This window comes from Callithrix jacchus, chromosome 11 (genome assembly GCF_049354715.1).
Source record: "Callithrix jacchus isolate 240 chromosome 11, calJac240_pri, whole genome shotgun sequence".
NCBI classification, from domain to species: Eukaryota; Metazoa; Chordata; class Mammalia; order Primates; family Cebidae; genus Callithrix; species Callithrix jacchus.
This window is the reverse complement of record NC_133512.1, coordinates 105,339,937-105,358,006: the sequence shown is the minus strand read 5'-3', so window position 1 is coordinate 105,358,006 and position 18,070 is coordinate 105,339,937. Positions and strand designations below refer to the sequence as shown.

Below are 18,070 nucleotides of genomic sequence, written 5' to 3'. Positions count from 1 at the left end.
TGAGTAGCTGGGGCTACAGGCGTGCGCCACCATGCCCAGATAATTTTTTGTATTTTTAGTAGAGACGAGGTTTCACCTTGTTGACCAGGATGGTCTCAATCTCTTGACCTCGTGATTCACCTGCCTCAGCCTCCCAAAGTGCTGGGATTATAGGCGTGAGCCACCGTGCCTGGCCTGCCTGGTGTATTCTTAATGACCCAGATTAAACTTATATTTTATCAGCAGGAAATCTTTCCCTGAATCTTCCAGCAAAGGTAGCACTGCCACTTCCAAGTTTCTGGTATATATCTATATATCTTTGCTCCTTAGATGATTTTGTCTTTCCTCTTTAATAGTGTTAGCATTTCAATAGTAGTGGTGTACTCTGTGCCTGAAAATGGTATTATCTGAACTGTTTAGGGGAGTCTAAATCTATTGTTAATTATTTTTTTGGAGACTTTCTTTTATGTTGATTTATTACCTTGTGTGCTTGGTGATTTTTTGTTTTTAAACTGTGATTAGCTTAAGCATCTACTTGTGGGTCTCATTCCTCCAGAGGTGATTGAGCTTCTCCTCTGTTTGCAAGCCAGGAATTCTTCCAACTGGCATCATGTTAGCTTCCTTCAAGAATTCTGGCCTCATGTGGGAAGTCAGGGGTTCATCTTCTCTACCTTGGATTACTGGGCTTAGTAGCCCAATTTTAGCCTTGCTGTGGGAATTGGCCCTACAGAGATTCTAGGTTTTGCTTACTAAGCACCCTTTTGGTTTCAGCTCAGTGTTTTGTTTTCCTGTTATTGTTTTGGTCTCTTGGATATATTTCTTACTTTCCTGCAAATCCAGCAATATTTTAATAAGGATATGTGTTGTGTAGGGTCAGGTAATATTTGACTGTGTAAGTCTCCAGAAGAATATCCAGTCCATCAGTCCATCAGATTTCTGGGACTGTCATTCTGGACTCCTAGAATATCTTAACTTTAGTGTTGTTTTCACTTTCCACCTTTATTTTTTAATGAATGTACCTAATTTTTCCTATAATATTTAAGGTATTCAGGTCAGGAGTTGGGATTTATTAATTTTTGTATCTCCTTGACTTCCTAGAAATGACTGCTGCTCAGTACGTCAGTATTTAGTGAAAGCAGATGATTTTGTTGATAATGGAAACTAACTTTTTTGCATAAGGCTGAACTGTGGAGAATACAATGGAGAATGTGAGGCCACTGACAGAGGAGGAACAGGAAGAGCAGGACTCTAGGAGGTTGCCTAGAGGAGTGACAGTGTGAGGAGATTCCAAATGAAATTGCTCTCTCTCTCTCTCTCCCTGACTTCCTCTATGTCCATCTACTTTACCATGTCTTTGAGTAATGTTTTGTGTTTCCTGTTATAAATTGTAAAGTGGATAATTAGAACGATTTTTTTTCTTTCAAAACAAACTAATAACCCATAATCAGATAAGTTACCATTAAATAGATGGACCTTATTGTATGTTGTTTTCTGAGTATGAATAGTCCTTAGGCAGGGGAAAATGTATCTTCCTCACAGCACTGGACACTTCTCCTGAGGGCATCATGCTAAAGTGATCTGACTGGACCAATTGCCTAAGATTTGTTTCTCTTCTCATACTCTGTGTTCTAAATAGTAGTGGTAGAAGCAGCTTTCATTTGAGCTATTGCAGTGACTCTGGTGCTTGAATTCTTGCCTCCAACATAGATGTTATTGCTACTGTTTGGCATATTTCTATCTCCTGTGACACCGTTGATATTAAAGATAGATGCGCCTGTCAATTTTGTGTTTGTACCTGAAGAAAACAGAACCATCTGCTGCTAGTAACTTTTCCAATTTGAAATTTGATGGAAACATCCTCAGCTTAGTTGGCAAAATTCTCTGACTCCTGTCTTTGTCTCATAAATCTTGTTTCCCACAGTCGAAAGAACCCTCTTGGTCTTATCATTGCCCTAGATGAGAACAAAGAAGCAAAAGGAGAACTTTTCTGGGATGATGGGGAAACGAAGGGTGAGCAGTTATGATAATGTTGCTGTTTCCAAACCTGCACCTATGAATTATGGTCCTTTACTCCTGCTGGTCATTCAGCTATGGGAGAAATCTCACCAGACACAGTGGCAAGAATCACTTAAGTATTTTGTTTCTGGTTGCACCATTCAGAGGTCGTGGTAGATGAACTACCAAAGAAAGAAAAGTACATTTCTATTTGTGACAATTCTCCCATTGGCCAGTGATATCTATAATAGGCTCTCATTTTATTGGCAATAGGTTCTTAGAAAATATGGTTTCAGGACTGATCTGTAACTCAGTGTTAATGTCTTCCTTCCAAAATCCTTGTGAGGAAATGTTGACGATGTAAAAATAATGCCCTGCCATTCAGGCAGTGAGAATATAGTGTTCTAGTGTGTGCTCATCTCACCATAGTTTTTAGCATATTTGTGTTTCTAGTATGCTAACAATTCCTGTGCTTTATGCTTAGGAAATAGATTCCCTTGAGGCATATGCCTTGGGAGCCTTTGGAAGGGAAGCTTTGCAATGTTCCCGTAGGAAAGAGAAGGAAAAACAATGGCTTGGCCTTGGAGATTCTTGTCAATCTAATACAATACATAGATTTAAAATTTTATTTATTTATTTAATTGTAAAATATTTAGTTGGCAAATAAAGATGAAATGTATTCAAAGTGGACAATATGAAGGTTTAATATACATGGGCATAGTATAATGATTACCACAGCTATTTTAATGGACACATCCATCACCACCCATACTGTAGACTGGATCCCCAGAACTTACTCATCTAAGAGCTAAAGGTTTGTACCCTTGACCATCAGTTCTCCATTTTCCCCACCCTCAGGCTCTAAGAACCACTGTTATACTGCCTGCTTCTATGAGCTCAACTTTTTTAGATTCCGCATATAAGTGAGACCATGCAGTATGACTCTCTGTCTCTGAGTTATTTCACTTAGTATAATGTCCTCTGGATTCATCCATGCTGTTGCAAATGGCCAAATTTTCTTTCTTTTTTTTTCATAGCTGAATAATACTTTGTTGTGTATGTGTATTGTAATTTCTTTATTCATCCATTGATGGACACTTAGGTTGTTTTCATATCTTGGCTACTGTGAAAAATAAAATTAAAATCTTAAATGTAAAGGCTGAAATTGGAAAGCTTCTAAAAAAAAAACAGGAAAAAACCTCCTTGACATTTTAGTCTTGACAGTGACTTTTTGGATATGATACCAAAAGCAAAGGCAAAATACCAAAAAATAAACAAGCATGACTACATCAAACGAAAAGACTTCTGCATAGCAAAATAAACATCAACAAAGTGAAAAGGCAAACTTCAGAGTGAATAGTAATGTTTGCAAACCACCTATCTGAGAAGAGATTAATATAAAAAATATATAAAGAACTCATGTAACTCAGTAGCAAAAGATCAAGTGACCCAATTAAAAACAGGGTGAAGGAATTGAACAGATATTTTACCAAGGAAGAATTCAAGTGGCTAAATGGTGTGTGAAGAGATGCTCAATGTCAGTGAATGACAGAGAATTGCAAACCAAAAGTCACAGTGAGATATCACCTCACACCTGTTAGCATGGAAATTATAAAAGCAAGAGATAAGTGCTGGTAAGGATGTGAAGATAATGGAATTTTTGTAGATTGTTGGTGGGAATGTAAATTGGTACAACCATTATTGAAAATAGTATAGAGGTTTCTCAAAAAATTAAAAATAGGACTTCCTTACAGTCTATGAAATCCCACTTCTGTTGTATATCCAGATAACATGGAATCAGTATCTTTAAGAGATATACTCACATCTCTGTGTATTACAGCATTATTCACAACATCTGACATACAGAAACAGTCTAAGTGTATATTGATGAATGAATGAATAAAGAACTGTGATACACATATACAATGGAATATTATTCATTCATAAGGAAAAGGAAGTACTGCCATTTGTGACATCAAGATGTAGCTGAAAGGAGTGGCAGGGTGAAATTTTTTCTGTGGTGAGCAGACCAGAATCTGACTTGTCTTTCTCTCACTTTCAGATACTGTGGCCAATAAAGTGTATCTTTTATGTGAGTTTTCTGTCACTCAAGTGAGTAGCACGTTTTTAGAATCTTTGGTGTGGGCTTCTGTCTGACCATCAGCTCATCTGTGCTTGTGTATATGCGTGATGATATTTGTAACTTTTTATACATTATTGGCTATAGGTGAATATATTTGAATGTATGAATTCATGGATGTTTTCAAAAGGAGGCATTAATATAGCAGCTAGCTATTCTAAATACAGTTTTTAAATGTCTATGTGTTTTCATTATTTTCTTAAAATTAGAGGATTATTAAAATAATGTACTTATTGAGAACACACTAGTAGAGAAAGAGAGGAATGCAGTGCGATGGGGGTGTCAGGTCTGGAATGAAATGTTGGAGTGACTTGAGAATCTGGGTATTACAGGCATATCTTTGTGCATACTTAGACTTACTTGTTTTGCAGAACCGCTTGGAGGTGAATATTTCACAATCAACCTACAAGGACCCCAATAATTTAGCATTTAATGAGATTAAAATTCTTGGGACACAGGAACCTAGCAATATTACAGTGAAACACAATGGTGTCCCAAGTCAGACTTCTCCTACAGTCACTTATGATTCCAACCTGAAGGTAAAACCATTTTGTTGAGATGGTATATTGAGAATTCTCCATAGCATCATGGTGTTCCCTCTTGCCAAGGTTGCATGGGTTCCTGAAGGACCAGAGCACCTTGGGGGCTTGTTTTGGGGAAGTTAGAGGGCTGGGGAAAAAAATAAGGTACCCAGAGCTAGAATGAGTTGGGTGTTTTCCTTCTCATTCCCTTCTCTGCCTCTCAGTGTTCTGCTGTCTCTAACTGGTTTCACTTCCTTTTCCCAAAAATAGAATAATACTTATGATAAGACACAAGAAGAGCAAAGTTAGCAAAGTGTGGAACAGCCTTATATTATTAAACTGTTTATTTTGTATGACTAGCGTAGGTACGATCCAGTTTTCAAAAACAACTAGTTTGGATAGGAAACTTGTGGTCAGATTTTGGAGGGTCTTAGGTGTCAACTTGATTTAATTCTTAAAGGATCTCATATTGATTTTTCAATGAAGGCTGTGCTGCTGCTGTTTGTGAGCATTGTTGGGAGTGGGAGTGGGGGTTGGAGACTAGTAGAACAGGGAAGAACAAGATGGATTATACTGGGAGGAGATTGGGAGGAGGATGATCATCTTTAGGATGTGATTTTATTACTCCAGACAAATGAGAACTTTAGCTTCAAAATGCAAAATATTTTATTTGGCCCATAAATATATATTAACTACTATATAGCAATTAAAATCAAAAAATAATTTGTCAAACATTAATATGGGCATGATAAGCAGGTCATATGATTCTTATTAGTGTGTTCTTTCTACCACTCCACACCAATGGGGGATACTTGTGTGGGGACAAGAGCTAGAGCATCAACTCACTTTGGGAAGACGTCATATATCATGCTAAAAATGAATTGCAGAAGAGAGCCTGCAGACAAAGCACAGAGGGCTAAGAGGAGTCAGGGCAGAAAAGAATAAGGGATGATCATGACAGGTTTTATTTGACCAAATCATTTTCATTATGCTGTGGACAAGATTCTGCTAAGGAGACGTTTGCTCTGTTTCTGCTAAATAGATTCCCCACTGTACAGCTCTATTCTTATAAGCTAAAGTCATATATTGGTTGGATGGTTGAACGTCTGGTTTAATTTCTATTTTTTTTTCCCCGACAAATAATGTCTCAGATCCTGCAAGGCCTTTCTCCTAAAGATGAATTTCCTTGTGATTCCTGCATTCCTACAGGTTGCCATTATCACAGACATCAATCTTGTCCTGGGAGAAGCATACACAGTGGAGTGGGACATAAAAATCAGGGACGAAGAAAAAATAGACTGTTACCCTGATGAGAATGGTGCTTCTGCAGAAAACTGTGCTGCCCGTGGCTGCATCTGGGAGGTAACTTTGCTGATGGGGTTCATGCACATGAAAATCTCCACACCTAATCTGTCCTTTCTTAAGCATAGCCCTGGTACTTACCTAACTACTTAAAATTAATAGAAAGAAAGGACTTCCAAAGGGACTGGAAGAGTGATGTGAAGAGTAGGTGCGGACACGTGTGAAACTTTTTATTTTTTGGAGGGAGTATCCCTCTGTCGCAGAGGCTGGAGCACAGTGGTGCAATCTTGGCTCACGGCAACCTCTGCCTCCCAGGTTCAAGGGATTCACCTGCCTCAACCTCTAGAGTAGCTAGGACTACAGGCGTGTGGCACCACTCCCAGATAATTTATTGTGTTTTTAGTAGAGATGGAGTTTCACCATGTTAGCCAAGATGGTCTTGGTCTCCTGACCTTGCGATCTGCCCACTTGGGCGCCCAAAGTGCTGGGATTACAGGTGTGAGCCATTGCACCTGGCTGAAACTTTTAAATATATATATATTTTGCTTGGAGTCCAGGAATTTAAATTTATTTTATTGCCAGATGGTCGGTGTTAGGCTGGTTTTATTGCCCTATAAAATGACTTTTGTAACGCTGTTTAGATTAGAGAACTTTCAGACCACATGCTGTGCTGATCTATGACTTTGGCCTCACTTTTCAGGCATCCAATTCTTCCGGAGTCCCGTTTTGCTATTTTGTCAACGATCTATACACTGTCAGTGATGTTCAGTATAATTCACATGGGGCCACGGCTGACATCTCCTTAAAGTCTACTGTTTATGCCACTGCCTTCCCTTCCACACCCGTGAACCCCCTTCGCCTGGATGTAACTTACCATAAGAATGACATGCTGCAGTTCAAGGTAAACACAGTACATGAATCAGGGACTGATTAGACCCTTTTCAGTTCCATTACCATTTGCTGGCCAAGGTCACAGAACCCCAAAATAAATGAATCATGCTGCACTACACTAGACTATTATCCAAAAAGCATTGAGGAATCATTGAGGGAACAATGAGACCTGCCCTGATTTCTGTTTGGAAAAGATTACTGTGGCTACTGTTAGGAAAATGGCTGGGAGAGCCAAAGTGCATATGGAGAGACAAGTTGGGAGGCTACCAGTTGAGTAGGTCAGATAAGGGATTGGATTTGGACTAGACACTGGAATGAAGGTGGAGAATAGTGGACCTGTGTGAGGTTGAGAAAGTTGGGTTCCAGGATCTGGTGCTTGACTGCAAGCAGGTGACAAGGGAGAGCGAAGCATCAAGATTGATGACTGTGTTGTAGCTTGCATCTTAATATGGATGGTGCTGACATCAACCAGAATGGGAAGACTGAAAAGGGTTGTGCTTGATCAATGTATGATGATGTGTTCAGTTTGGGATACTGAATTTGAGATATCTGTAAAGTAGCAACAATGTGCAGGGATTTAATTCCTTTCCAGGATTTAGTTATATTTAAGGACTAGATATGGACTAGCTGTTATGTCTATTTCTTATTAAACTAAGCTTCTCAAGGACAGTAATGTGCCCTTTCCTCTTTGTGCTTCTGTAGTGTGAGACAGAGCCTGGCAGACAGCACTGTAATGTTATTGGCAGAGTCAGTGAAAGTGATCAGGACATTGTCACATGGCCTGAAAGGTTCTTTACGATCTGACATCAGCCCGAATTCTGAGTTCTTGTATATCCTCTAATGCAGGGATGGCGCTATTGTATATTTATATCCTCATCATGGCACTAGTATGTTGTAGGCACCTAATGGGTTTGAAGTGAATGAATTTCCTTGGGGTCCTCGCCTTAAATGTTACCGACTCTAGCTCTTTCTAAAATACTTGCCTTTTTCTGGCCCACCTTAATACTCTCTGCCTGTGCAGTTATTATTTTTCACCAGAATGACTTGATATCCTTTCTTTGTTTGGTTAATGAGTGCCGTGCTTTTAAGTCTCAGCCTGTATTTCTCCAGTGACACCATCTCAGTCTCCCAGAAACAATGTTGGGCATTTCCTTTCCTAGAATCTCAGAGCAGTTCTACGTAGCCCTCCCTTAGCACACATCACCCAGGGGTTGTGAGCTGCTCTTTCACTTCTCATTAGCATGTAAATTTTGTAAAACCATAACGCTGCCTTATTCTGCTCACAACCCTGCTGTCTTGTACAGTGGTAGGCAGGGATGTAGCAGGTACTCATGAATCAGTTTAGATACTACTTTCGGCAAGAACATTATGATCACTTTCATCAAATACATTTCATTTTTGGAGACAGGTTTTTTTCAATTCATAAAAGTTTTTTACACATACACTCATACAGCCACACAGAGTAACAAGTAACATGTTCATAAATATCAAACTGATTCCAGAATGATTTTCCAAGTTAGCACCAGTGTCCATTTGAGTATATTACTGTAATAGAGGTCTTAATAATGAGATATGACAGACTCAGAGAAAAATGTTGTCTGAAATTGTTGTTTGATATAGTAATTAAATCTTAGATATCATGAACTTAAAGAAAAAAGCATAGCATTTGAACTTTTATTCAAAAAAAATTGTGCTAAGGGTATAGGTTTCAAGAGTACTATATTTGCCTAACATCTATCTCATCTGGCCCAGATTTATGATCCCAACAACAATCGGTATGAAGTCCCAGTCCCTCTGAACACACCCAGGGTTCCAGCCAGCAGCCCTGAGGGTCAAGTCTATGATGTCCTCATTAAGAAGAATCCATTTGGAATTGAAATTCGCCGGAAGAGTACGGGCACTATAATGTGAGTGGCTTCTAGTGTGACTCAGAGTTGATGGCTACCTGTACATTCACTGCCAGGTCCATTGTCTTTGGAGATGTTCTGTTTCAAAGCATCACATTGTCCACTTCCAGATCCATGAATGAGTTGTTTCCTTGAGACCTGTTCTCGTGGGAAATGTTTAGCATTCTGGAAATAATTACTGAGGCAGTTGAGTGTGCCTGAGGATTCATCCAACATATATGGGGTTCCTTCTTTAGGTTAGGGACTGCTCCTTATAGACAGCTGAGGGTCTCATCTTCTGACAATAATAAGTAAATAACAAAGGTAATTTAAGTTACAGTATAAAAAGGAGGTTGAGAGAGTGATAGCTGCTGTGTAGGCAAAAGAGCAGGGTTATTGAAAGTTATGGGGAAGTCATTGCTCGTGATACTATGGACAGAGTAGATCTCGCTGAGAAGGTGACACTGTAATAGGACCTAGATGAGAAGGGACCACCCATGTGAAGACAGGGGAAGGAAAAGAGCATTTCAGACAGAGGGACTAGGAAGTGGATAGGCCATGAGATGAGCAAGCTGACATGCCAATGAATAGAAGTCTAGTGTGGATGGAGCAATGGAGGAAGTAAACAGGTAAGTGCTGGGAGATGAAGCTGGGAAGCAGGGTGGGCTGCAGATCCCTTTTGATCAGGGGCAGGCTTGAAGACTTCATAAGATGTTTTCACATGAAGCCATGGAAAAAGTGCAAACAGGGAGGGACATGAGATGAGATCCTGGTAGGAATATCTCGTTGAGTGTTATGTAGAAAACGTGCTGAGTGGTGCAAGAGTGGAAGGCGGTGTTGGTGTGGCATGGTTCCAGCTGAGATGGTGTGGAGTGCCTGGATTTGTATTGTGGAGAACCACTGAAAGGAGGCAATGACAGAGGGAAACAGAAGAATGAAGGAGGACTCCTGGGTTTTTTGCGAGGATATCTGTGATGTTTTAATGAAACTGAGTTCATGTTTTGTTTTGGAGATGAACAGGTTCTGGGTAGGAATCAAGTGTTCTAGTGTCCTTGAAAAGTCAGCTGCTGGAAGCAGAGAGAAAAGCCCATTTTCTTTTTCAAATCTGCCTTTTTGTGTTGCAGTTGGGACTCTCAGCTCCTTGGTTTCACCTTCAATGACATGTTTATCCGCATCTCCACCCGCCTTCCCTCTAAGTACCTCTATGGCTTTGGGGAAACTGAGCACAGGTCCTACAGGAGAGACTTGAATTGGCACACATGGGGGATGTTCTCCCGAGACCAGCCTCCAGGGGTAAGGACAGAGCGTTTGGGATCCGTGTCTCTGCTTCTCTCCACCTCCACTGCTCATGCTTTGGGGTTCATCTTCCCAAACTCTGCTTGGTCGTCGCATTCTGCTTTTAGATGAATGGGCCAATTCTCAGGCTCCTTTGGTTCCCATGTTTAATTTATTTCCTGGAGAAAACTAGACCCACCTTAACAAGCACAATTTTGTTGAGTTTCTTTCTTAGGCATAATGTCTTTTAAACTCCTACTGCTTCTCCCCATGACTCCCCAGTACAAGAAGAATTCCTATGGTGTCCACCCTTACTACATGGGGCTGGAGGAAGATGGCAGTGCCCATGGAGTGCTCCTGCTGAACAGCAATGCCATGGGTAAGGCCATCTAGTGCTTTTCTTATTTTGGGGGTAAAAGTCATTCTTGAGTCAATTTAGAATGTGTTTGGCCTAACAGATTTTTGAAGTGAAAATTTTCATTTTATGGCATTGTTTTTTATTTTTTTTGTGTCTAGTCTTTCTGTTTATTTCAGTCTAATGTCATGTGATAAGAAGATTTAACACAACTTTCATTTCGGCAAACATTACATAAGAAGGGATAGTAACACCAAGTGGGTCCCAAATATCTTGGAGGTGGGAGCCAGTTATGTAATTTGAAAGGCGGTACAACTATGGGTCAGAGAAGTTAGTCTTGGGGTATAAGAGTGTATGGTTTGTTGAAAAATTACCTATCAGATACTATGCTCACTATCTGGGTAATGGGATCCATACCCTAAAATTTAGCATCGTGCAATATTCCCATGTAACAAACCTGCACGTGTATCTCCTTATCTATAATAAAAGTTGAAATGCAAGAATAATAAATTTAGAAGTAGAAAGGCAAATATAAAATACACCAAAGGGAAACAAACCCAGGAATGGGACCTGTAGACTCCACTTAACTTCTTCAGTTCTTTGTGTGTATGATGAAAAATACCTGCTCTTACCACTCTATGATTGGCAGGGTGCAGGAAAATGTAGAAGGTGTAGCTTTCAGGTATAATTCCTAACCTGGAAGGTTTCCAGCTGTGTTAGCATTTTTCTTCATTTTCAGATGTGACGTTCCAGCCCCTGCCTGCCTTGACATATCGTACCACGGGGGGAGTTCTGGACTTTTATGTGTTCTTGGGGCCCACTCCAGAGCTTGTCACCCAGCAGTACACTGAGGTAGGAGGAAATCCAATTGTTTATCAAGTACGTATACAGCACAGTCTGTGTACCAGAGCCCACATTCATTCGTATAACTCTCAGATGATAACTGGAATTATTGGTCTTTCTTGGAGCGAGATTATAGAATAAGGAAAAATAGATACATTCTAATGACCATTCAATTGATAGCCTCTGTAAGCATTGCAGAATAGCAGAAGTAATAGTGGTGATGATAGCCATAGTAGTGTGGCGGTAGTAATTGTGGTGATGGTGGTGGTGATGGTGATGACGGCAGTAGGGGGTGACGGTGGTGATAGTGATGTGAGAATGGTGATAGTGACGGTGGCAGTAGTGGTAGTGGTGGTGATGGTGATGATAGTGGTGAGTGTGGTGGTGGTGGTGGTGGTGCTGGTGGTGCTGGTTATGGTGGTGGTAGTGGTATTGGTGGAGATGGGTGTGTTGGTGATGATGGTGATAGTGGTGATGATGGTGGGCTGGTGATGGTTGGTATTTGATGGTGATGATGATGGTGGTGATGGATATCGTGGTAGTGGTGATGACAGTGGGGTGGTACAAGGAGTGTGGTGTTGGTCATAGTGGTTGTGATAATAGGGGTGGTGATAGTTGGTGTTTGTTGTAGTGATGATGGCAGTGGTGGAAATGGTGGTGGTAGTGGTGACAGTGGGGTGGTGCAAGAAGTATGTTGGTGGTAGCGGTTGTGGTGATGGTGGGGGTGGTGATAGTTGCTGTTTGTGGTAGTGATGGTGATGATGGTGGTGGTGGTGGGGTGGTGGTGGGGTGGTATGAGAAGTATGGTGTTGGTGGTAGTGGTTGGAATGATAGTGGTGATGGTTGGTGTTTGTGGTAGTGATGATGATGGTGGTGGTTATGGCGGTGGTAGTGATGTGACTGGGTTGGTGTGAGGAGTGTGGTGTTGGTGGTAGTGGTGTGGTAATGGTGGGAGTGGTGATGGTTGGTATTTGTGGTAGTAATGGTGATGATGATAGTATTGATGGAGGGAGATAGTGGCAGTAGTGGTGGTGACCGTGTGGTGGTGTGAGGAGTTTGGTGTTAGTGGTAGTGTTTGCAATGATAGTGGTGATGGTGGGGTTGCTGGTGGGGTGGTAGTGGGGTGGTGGTGATGGTAGTGAAGGGTAATGATAATGGTAAAGATGGTGGGGGTGTATGCTGGTGGTACTGGTGGTGATGGTGAAAATTGTGATGATGGTGGTGGTGACTGAGGTGGTGGTGGCAGCAGCAGCAAACACTATGTACTGCCTACTGTACCTCACTGATTGATTACTTTCATATTAGAGCACTTCATACATAATAACTCTTTCAGTCCTCACAAAAGCACTCTGAGGCTGATACTATTATTTTCCCTTACAGATGAAGAAACCGAAGCACTAAAAAACTACTTAAGTTTTACCTAAGATGACACAGCTAGCAGGACTGGATCCAGGCATTTTGCCTCTGATTCTGGGCTTCTTAACACGTTACCTACAGTACCTCTATTAATAAATTTGGCTTTTCTAGAATTTTTAAGAAGGCGCTCAAGTCTAGCAGAAAGCTTTCTCCAAGAATCCCAGTGGCCCTATATCCTGTCAGATTTTGTCTGGATTTGAATTTGTTAGTTGTCTAGCTTGGGGCATGGAAAAATATTCTTATTACTTCATGTAAAAGTTCAATCTGGTGTTTCTGTTCTGAGGACTAATGTTTCCTGTCTATTTTCTAGTTGATTGGCCGGCCTGTGATGGTTCCTTACTGGGCCTTGGGCTTCCAGCTGTGTCGCTATGGATACCAGAATGACTCTGAGATTGCCAGCTTGTATGATGAGATGGTGGCCGCCCAGATCCCTTATGTACGTTCTCAGTCATGGCTCTGGAGTTTGAAAACTAACCCAATGCCTCTATGTCTGGGTTCATTTGACTAATGTTTGTGGGATTCTATGAAGACATATAATATTCTTTTTCAGACAATATCACAGTTAGCCTCATCCCAGCATGATCATACAGGTAAGGGCCTTTGTTTCCATCTTCTAGAGGTGATAGCTTAAGACTCACCATGATTTGCCAAAGGACAGGGAGATAGGCTGGCTCCAGGGCTCTTTCTGCCATCTCATGCTTCCTCCCATTTCTTTGACATGACTTCCAAATCCCTTGGTTCCATAAGAATAAATGATATGCCTCAGTTATTTTACTTAATTCTTGAAAAAAAAAAAAAAACAACTAACTGCAAACAGTCAGACCATTGTATATGTGGATATGACCTCAGTTCCTGCAGCCCTGGTGCTGTAACTCAGTGTCCCATCAGCTCTGAGTTAATCACTGATGGATTACACGGATCCTGGGATGGGTTTTCAGAGGACATACATATGGAAATAAACCTTATCCTTCACTGGTGGATGGGAGGGGAGCCAGTTATCAAAGAATTGATCCCATGAACCATAGCATATTTAATTTCATTCTACCTTTCTACTGTTTACAATAGTTCCATTAGTGGTACATAGTGTTTCCATTAGTGAATAGTTAAATGCAGTGTTTCATTCTCCAGAATAATGTTGTGTCTGATTACCCTTAGGATTGGGTATTCCAAAGCTACTATACATTGTTGCTTTGTTTTGTTTTGCAGTAGATTTGCTATCTATGTTGTATTCACTCTGGGTAGTTAACAGAATTTTTTCTAAACATGAACCACTGATACCAGGGGCAGCCTTTTGAAGGAGGTCATCACAATCACGCCTGATAGTGGCAGTTTACAAAGCGCTTTTCAATCCTTGTTCATTTATGTATCCTAAGAACAGCCATGCTAGAGAGGCATTCTCATCCTATTTAGTGCAGATTTAGGTTTTTTTTTCTATTTTATCACTGAAAATTTGAAAAATTAAATGAATTTCCCAGAAGCTATACCTAACACATGACAGAGCTGGGATTTTTTTTTTTATTGCATTTTAGGTTTTGGGGTACATGTGCAGAATGTGTAAGACAGTTGCATAGGTACACACATGGCAATGTGTTTTGCTTCCTTTCTCCCCTTCACCCACATTTGTCATTTTTCCCCAGGCTATCCCTCCCCAGCTCCCCCACCCGCTGGCCCTCCCCTTTTCCCCCCAATAGATCCCAGTGTTTAGTACTCCCCTCCCTGTGTCCATATGTTCTCATTTTTCATCACCCTCCTATGAGTGAGAATATGCAGTATTTCATTTTCTGTTCTTGTGTCAGTTTGCTGAGAATGATGTTCTCCAGATTCATCCATGTCCCTACAAACGACACAAACTCATCATTTCTGATTGCTGCATAATATTCCATGGTGTATATGTGCCACATTTTCCCAATCCAGTCTATCATCAATGGGCATTTGGGTTGGTTCCAGGTCTTTGCTATTGTAAAGAGTGCTGCAATGAACATTCGTGTGCATGTGTCCTTATAGTAGAATGATTTATAGTCCTTTGGATATATACCCGGTAACAGGATTGCTGGGTCAAATGGAATTTCTATTTCTAAGGCCTTGAGGAATCGCCACACTGTCTTCCACAATGGTTGAACTAATTTACACTCCCACCAACAGTGTAAAAGTGTTCCTTTTTCTCCACATCCTCTCCAGCATCTGTTGTCTCCAGATTTTTTAATGATCGCCATTCTAACTGGCATGAGGTGGTATCTCAATGTGGTTTTGATTTGCATCTCTCTGATGACCAGTGGTGATGAGCATTTTTTCATATGATTGTTGGCCTCATATATGTCTTCTTTTTTAAAGTGTCTGTTCATATCCTTTGCCCAGTTTTGAATGGGCTTGTTTGTTTTTTTCCTGTAAATTCTGGATATCAGCCCTTTGTCAGATGGGTGAACTGCAAAAATTTTTTCCCATTCTGTTGGTTGCCGAGTCACTCTAGTGACTGTTCTTTTGCTGTGCAGAAGCTGTGGAGTTTGATTAGGTCCCATTTGTCTATTTTGGCTTTTGTTGCCAATGCTTTTGGTGTTTTGTTCATGAAGTCCTTGCCTACTCCTATGTCCTGGATGGTTTTGCCTAAATTTTCTTCTAGGGTTTTTATGGTGCCAGGCCTTATGTTTAAGTCTTTAATCCATCTGGAGTTAATTTTAGTGTAAGGTGTCAGGAAGGGGTCCAGTTTCTGCTTTCTGCACTTGGCTAGCCAGTTTTCCCAACACCATTTATTAAACAGGGAATCCTTTCCCCATTGCTTGTTTTTGTCAGGTTTATCAAAGATTGTATGGTTGTAGGTATGTTGTGTTGCCTCCAATGCCTCTGTTTTGTTCCTTTGGTCTATATCTCTGTTTTGGTACCAGTACCATGCTGTTTTGATTACTGTAGCCTTGTAGTATAGTTTGAAATCCGGTAGTGTGATGCCCCCCGCTGTGTTCTTTTTGCTTAGAATTGACTTGGCTATGCGGGCTCTCTTTTGGTTCTATATGAAGTTCATGGTGGTTTTTTCCAGTTCTGTGAAGAAAGTCAATGGTAGTTTGATGGGGATAGCATTGATTGTGTAAATTACTTTGGGCAGTATAGCCATTTTCATGATATTAATTCTTCCTAACTATGAACATGGAATGTTTCTCCATCTGTTTGTGTCCTCTCTTATTTCGTTGAGCAGTGGTTTGTAGTTTTCCTTGAAGAGGTCCCTTACATTCCTTGTGAGTTGTATTCCAAGATATTTTATTCTTTTTGTAGCAATTGTGAATGGCAGTTCGTTCTTGATTTGGCTCTCTTTAAGTCTGTTATTGGTATATAGGAATGCTTGTGATTTTTGCACAGTAATTTTATATCCTGAGACTTTGCTGAAGTTGCTTATCAGTTTCAGGAGTTTTTGGGCTGAGGCGATGGGGTCTTCTAGGTATACTATCATGTCATCTGCAAATAGAGACAATTTCGCTTCCACCTTTCCTATTTGAATACCCTTTATTTCTTTTTCTTGCCTGATTGCTCTGGCTAGAACTTCCAGTACTATATTGAATAGGAGTGGTGAAAGAGGGCATCCTTGTCTAGTGCCGGATTTCTAAGGGAATGCTTCCAGTTTTTGCCCATTCAGTATGATATTGGCTGTTGGTTTGTCATAAATAGCTTTTATTACTTTGAGATACGTACCATCGATACCGAGTTTATTGAGGATTTTTAGCATAAAGGACTGTTGAATTTTGTCAAATGCCTTCTCTGCGTCAATTGAGATAATCATGTGGTTTTTGTTTTTGGTTCTGTTTATGTGGTGAATTATGTTTATAGACTTGTGTATGTTGAACCAGCCTTGCATCCCCGGGATGAATCCTACTTGATCATGATGGATAAGTTTTTTGATTTGCTGTTGCAATCGGCTTGCCAATATTTTATTGAAGATTTTTGCATCTATGTTCATCATGGATATTGGCCTGAAGTTTTCTTTTCTTGTTGGGTCTCTGCTGGGTTTTGGTATCAGGATGATGTTGGTCTCAGAAAATGATTTGGGAAGGATTCCCTCTTTTTGGATTATTTGAAATAGTTTCAGAAAGAATGGTACCAGCTCCTCTTTGTGTGTCTGGTAGAATTCGGCTGTGATCCCGTCTGGACCTGGGCTTTCTTTGTGTGGTAGGCTCTTAATTGCTGCCTCAACTTCAGACCTTGTTATTGGTCTATTCATAGTTTCAGCTTCCTCCTGGTTTAGGCTTGGGAATAGGCAAGTGTCCAGGAATTTATCCATTTCTTCCAGGTTTACTAGTTTATGTGCATAGAGTTGTTTGTAATATTCTCTGATGATGGCTTGAATTTCTGTGGAATCTGTGGTGATTTCCCCTTTATCATTTTTTATTGCATCTATTTGGTTGTTCTCTATTTTCTTTTTTATCAGTCTGGCTAGTGGTTTGTCTATTTTGTTGATCCTTTCAAAAAACCAGCTCTTGCATTTATTGATTTTTTGAAGGGTTTTTCGTGTCTCAATCTCCTTCAGTTCAGCTCTGATCTTAGTTATTTCTTGTCTTCTGCTGGGTTTTGAGTTTTTTTGATCTTGCTCCTCTAGCTCTTTCAATTTTGATGATAGGGTGTCAATTTTGGATCTCTCCATTCTTGAACTCAGACCTGGAACAAGCAAACCTGATAGACATTTACAGAACTCTCCACCCCAAATCCACAGAATATACATTTTTCTCAGCACCACATCACACCTACTTTAAAATTGACCACATAATTGGAAGTAAAGCACTCCTCAGCAAATGCAAAACAACTGAAATCATAACAAACAGTCTCTCAGACCATAGTGCAATCAAGTTAGAACTCAGAATTCAGAAACCAACTCAGAACCACACAGCTTCATGGAAACTGAACAACTGGCTCTTGAATGTTGACTGGATAAACAATGAAATGAAGACAGAAATAAAGAAGTTTTTTGAAACCAATGAGAATGAAGACACGACATGCCAGAATCTCTGGGACACATTTAAAGCAGTCTCTAGAGGAAAATATATAGCAATAAGTGCCCGTATGAGCAGAGCTGGGATTTGAAAACATCAACAAGAAGCTGTCTGAAATTCCGCCATGGGCAGTGGAGGGTTGTTCCTGTATAAAACTTGGGCTTGTACACAGCAGCCATTCAGTTTCCCATGTCTTCTCGCAGGATGTGCAGTACTCAGATATTGACTACATGGAGCGGCAGCTGGACTTCACCCTCAGCCCCAAGTTTGCTGGGTTTCCAGCTCTGATCAATCGCATGAAGGCTGACGGGATGCGGGTCATCCTCATTCTGGTTAGTCCTGATGTGAATGTGTGCAGTCTGTTTGGGAGCGGGTATGGGCTTTGGTGGAGAAAGCTTTATTTCCATGTTACAAGTAGATAAATAGAAATTTAAGAAGAACGTGTATTTCCCAGGACTCACAGAAACTCTACAGTTCAGGTAAAAGCTAGGAGTTCCCTG

At 40.6% G+C, this 18,070-nt stretch overlaps 1 protein-coding gene across 3 annotated transcripts in view; it reads left to right on the top strand.

Moving 5' to 3' along the window:
- Positions 1 to 18,070, top strand: part of MGAM (maltase-glucoamylase) — a 118,808-nt gene that overhangs the window by 79,507 nt on the left and 21,231 nt on the right. For all 3 annotated transcript variants that reach the window (XM_035254556.3, XM_035254555.3, XM_035254557.3), the window contains 11 exons: positions 1,901 to 1,989; positions 4,037 to 4,086; positions 4,486 to 4,653; positions 5,845 to 5,997; positions 6,638 to 6,838; positions 8,581 to 8,735; positions 9,839 to 10,007; positions 10,272 to 10,368; positions 11,084 to 11,196; positions 12,914 to 13,039; positions 17,774 to 17,902. In XM_035254556.3, coding sequence (XP_035110447.3) covers positions 1,901 to 1,989; positions 4,037 to 4,086; positions 4,486 to 4,653; positions 5,845 to 5,997; positions 6,638 to 6,838; positions 8,581 to 8,735; positions 9,839 to 10,007; positions 10,272 to 10,368; positions 11,084 to 11,196; positions 12,914 to 13,039; positions 17,774 to 17,902 — 1,450 coding nt within the window. The remainder of the gene's footprint in view (positions 1 to 1,900; positions 1,990 to 4,036; positions 4,087 to 4,485; positions 4,654 to 5,844; positions 5,998 to 6,637; positions 6,839 to 8,580; positions 8,736 to 9,838; positions 10,008 to 10,271; positions 10,369 to 11,083; positions 11,197 to 12,913; positions 13,040 to 17,773; positions 17,903 to 18,070) is intronic.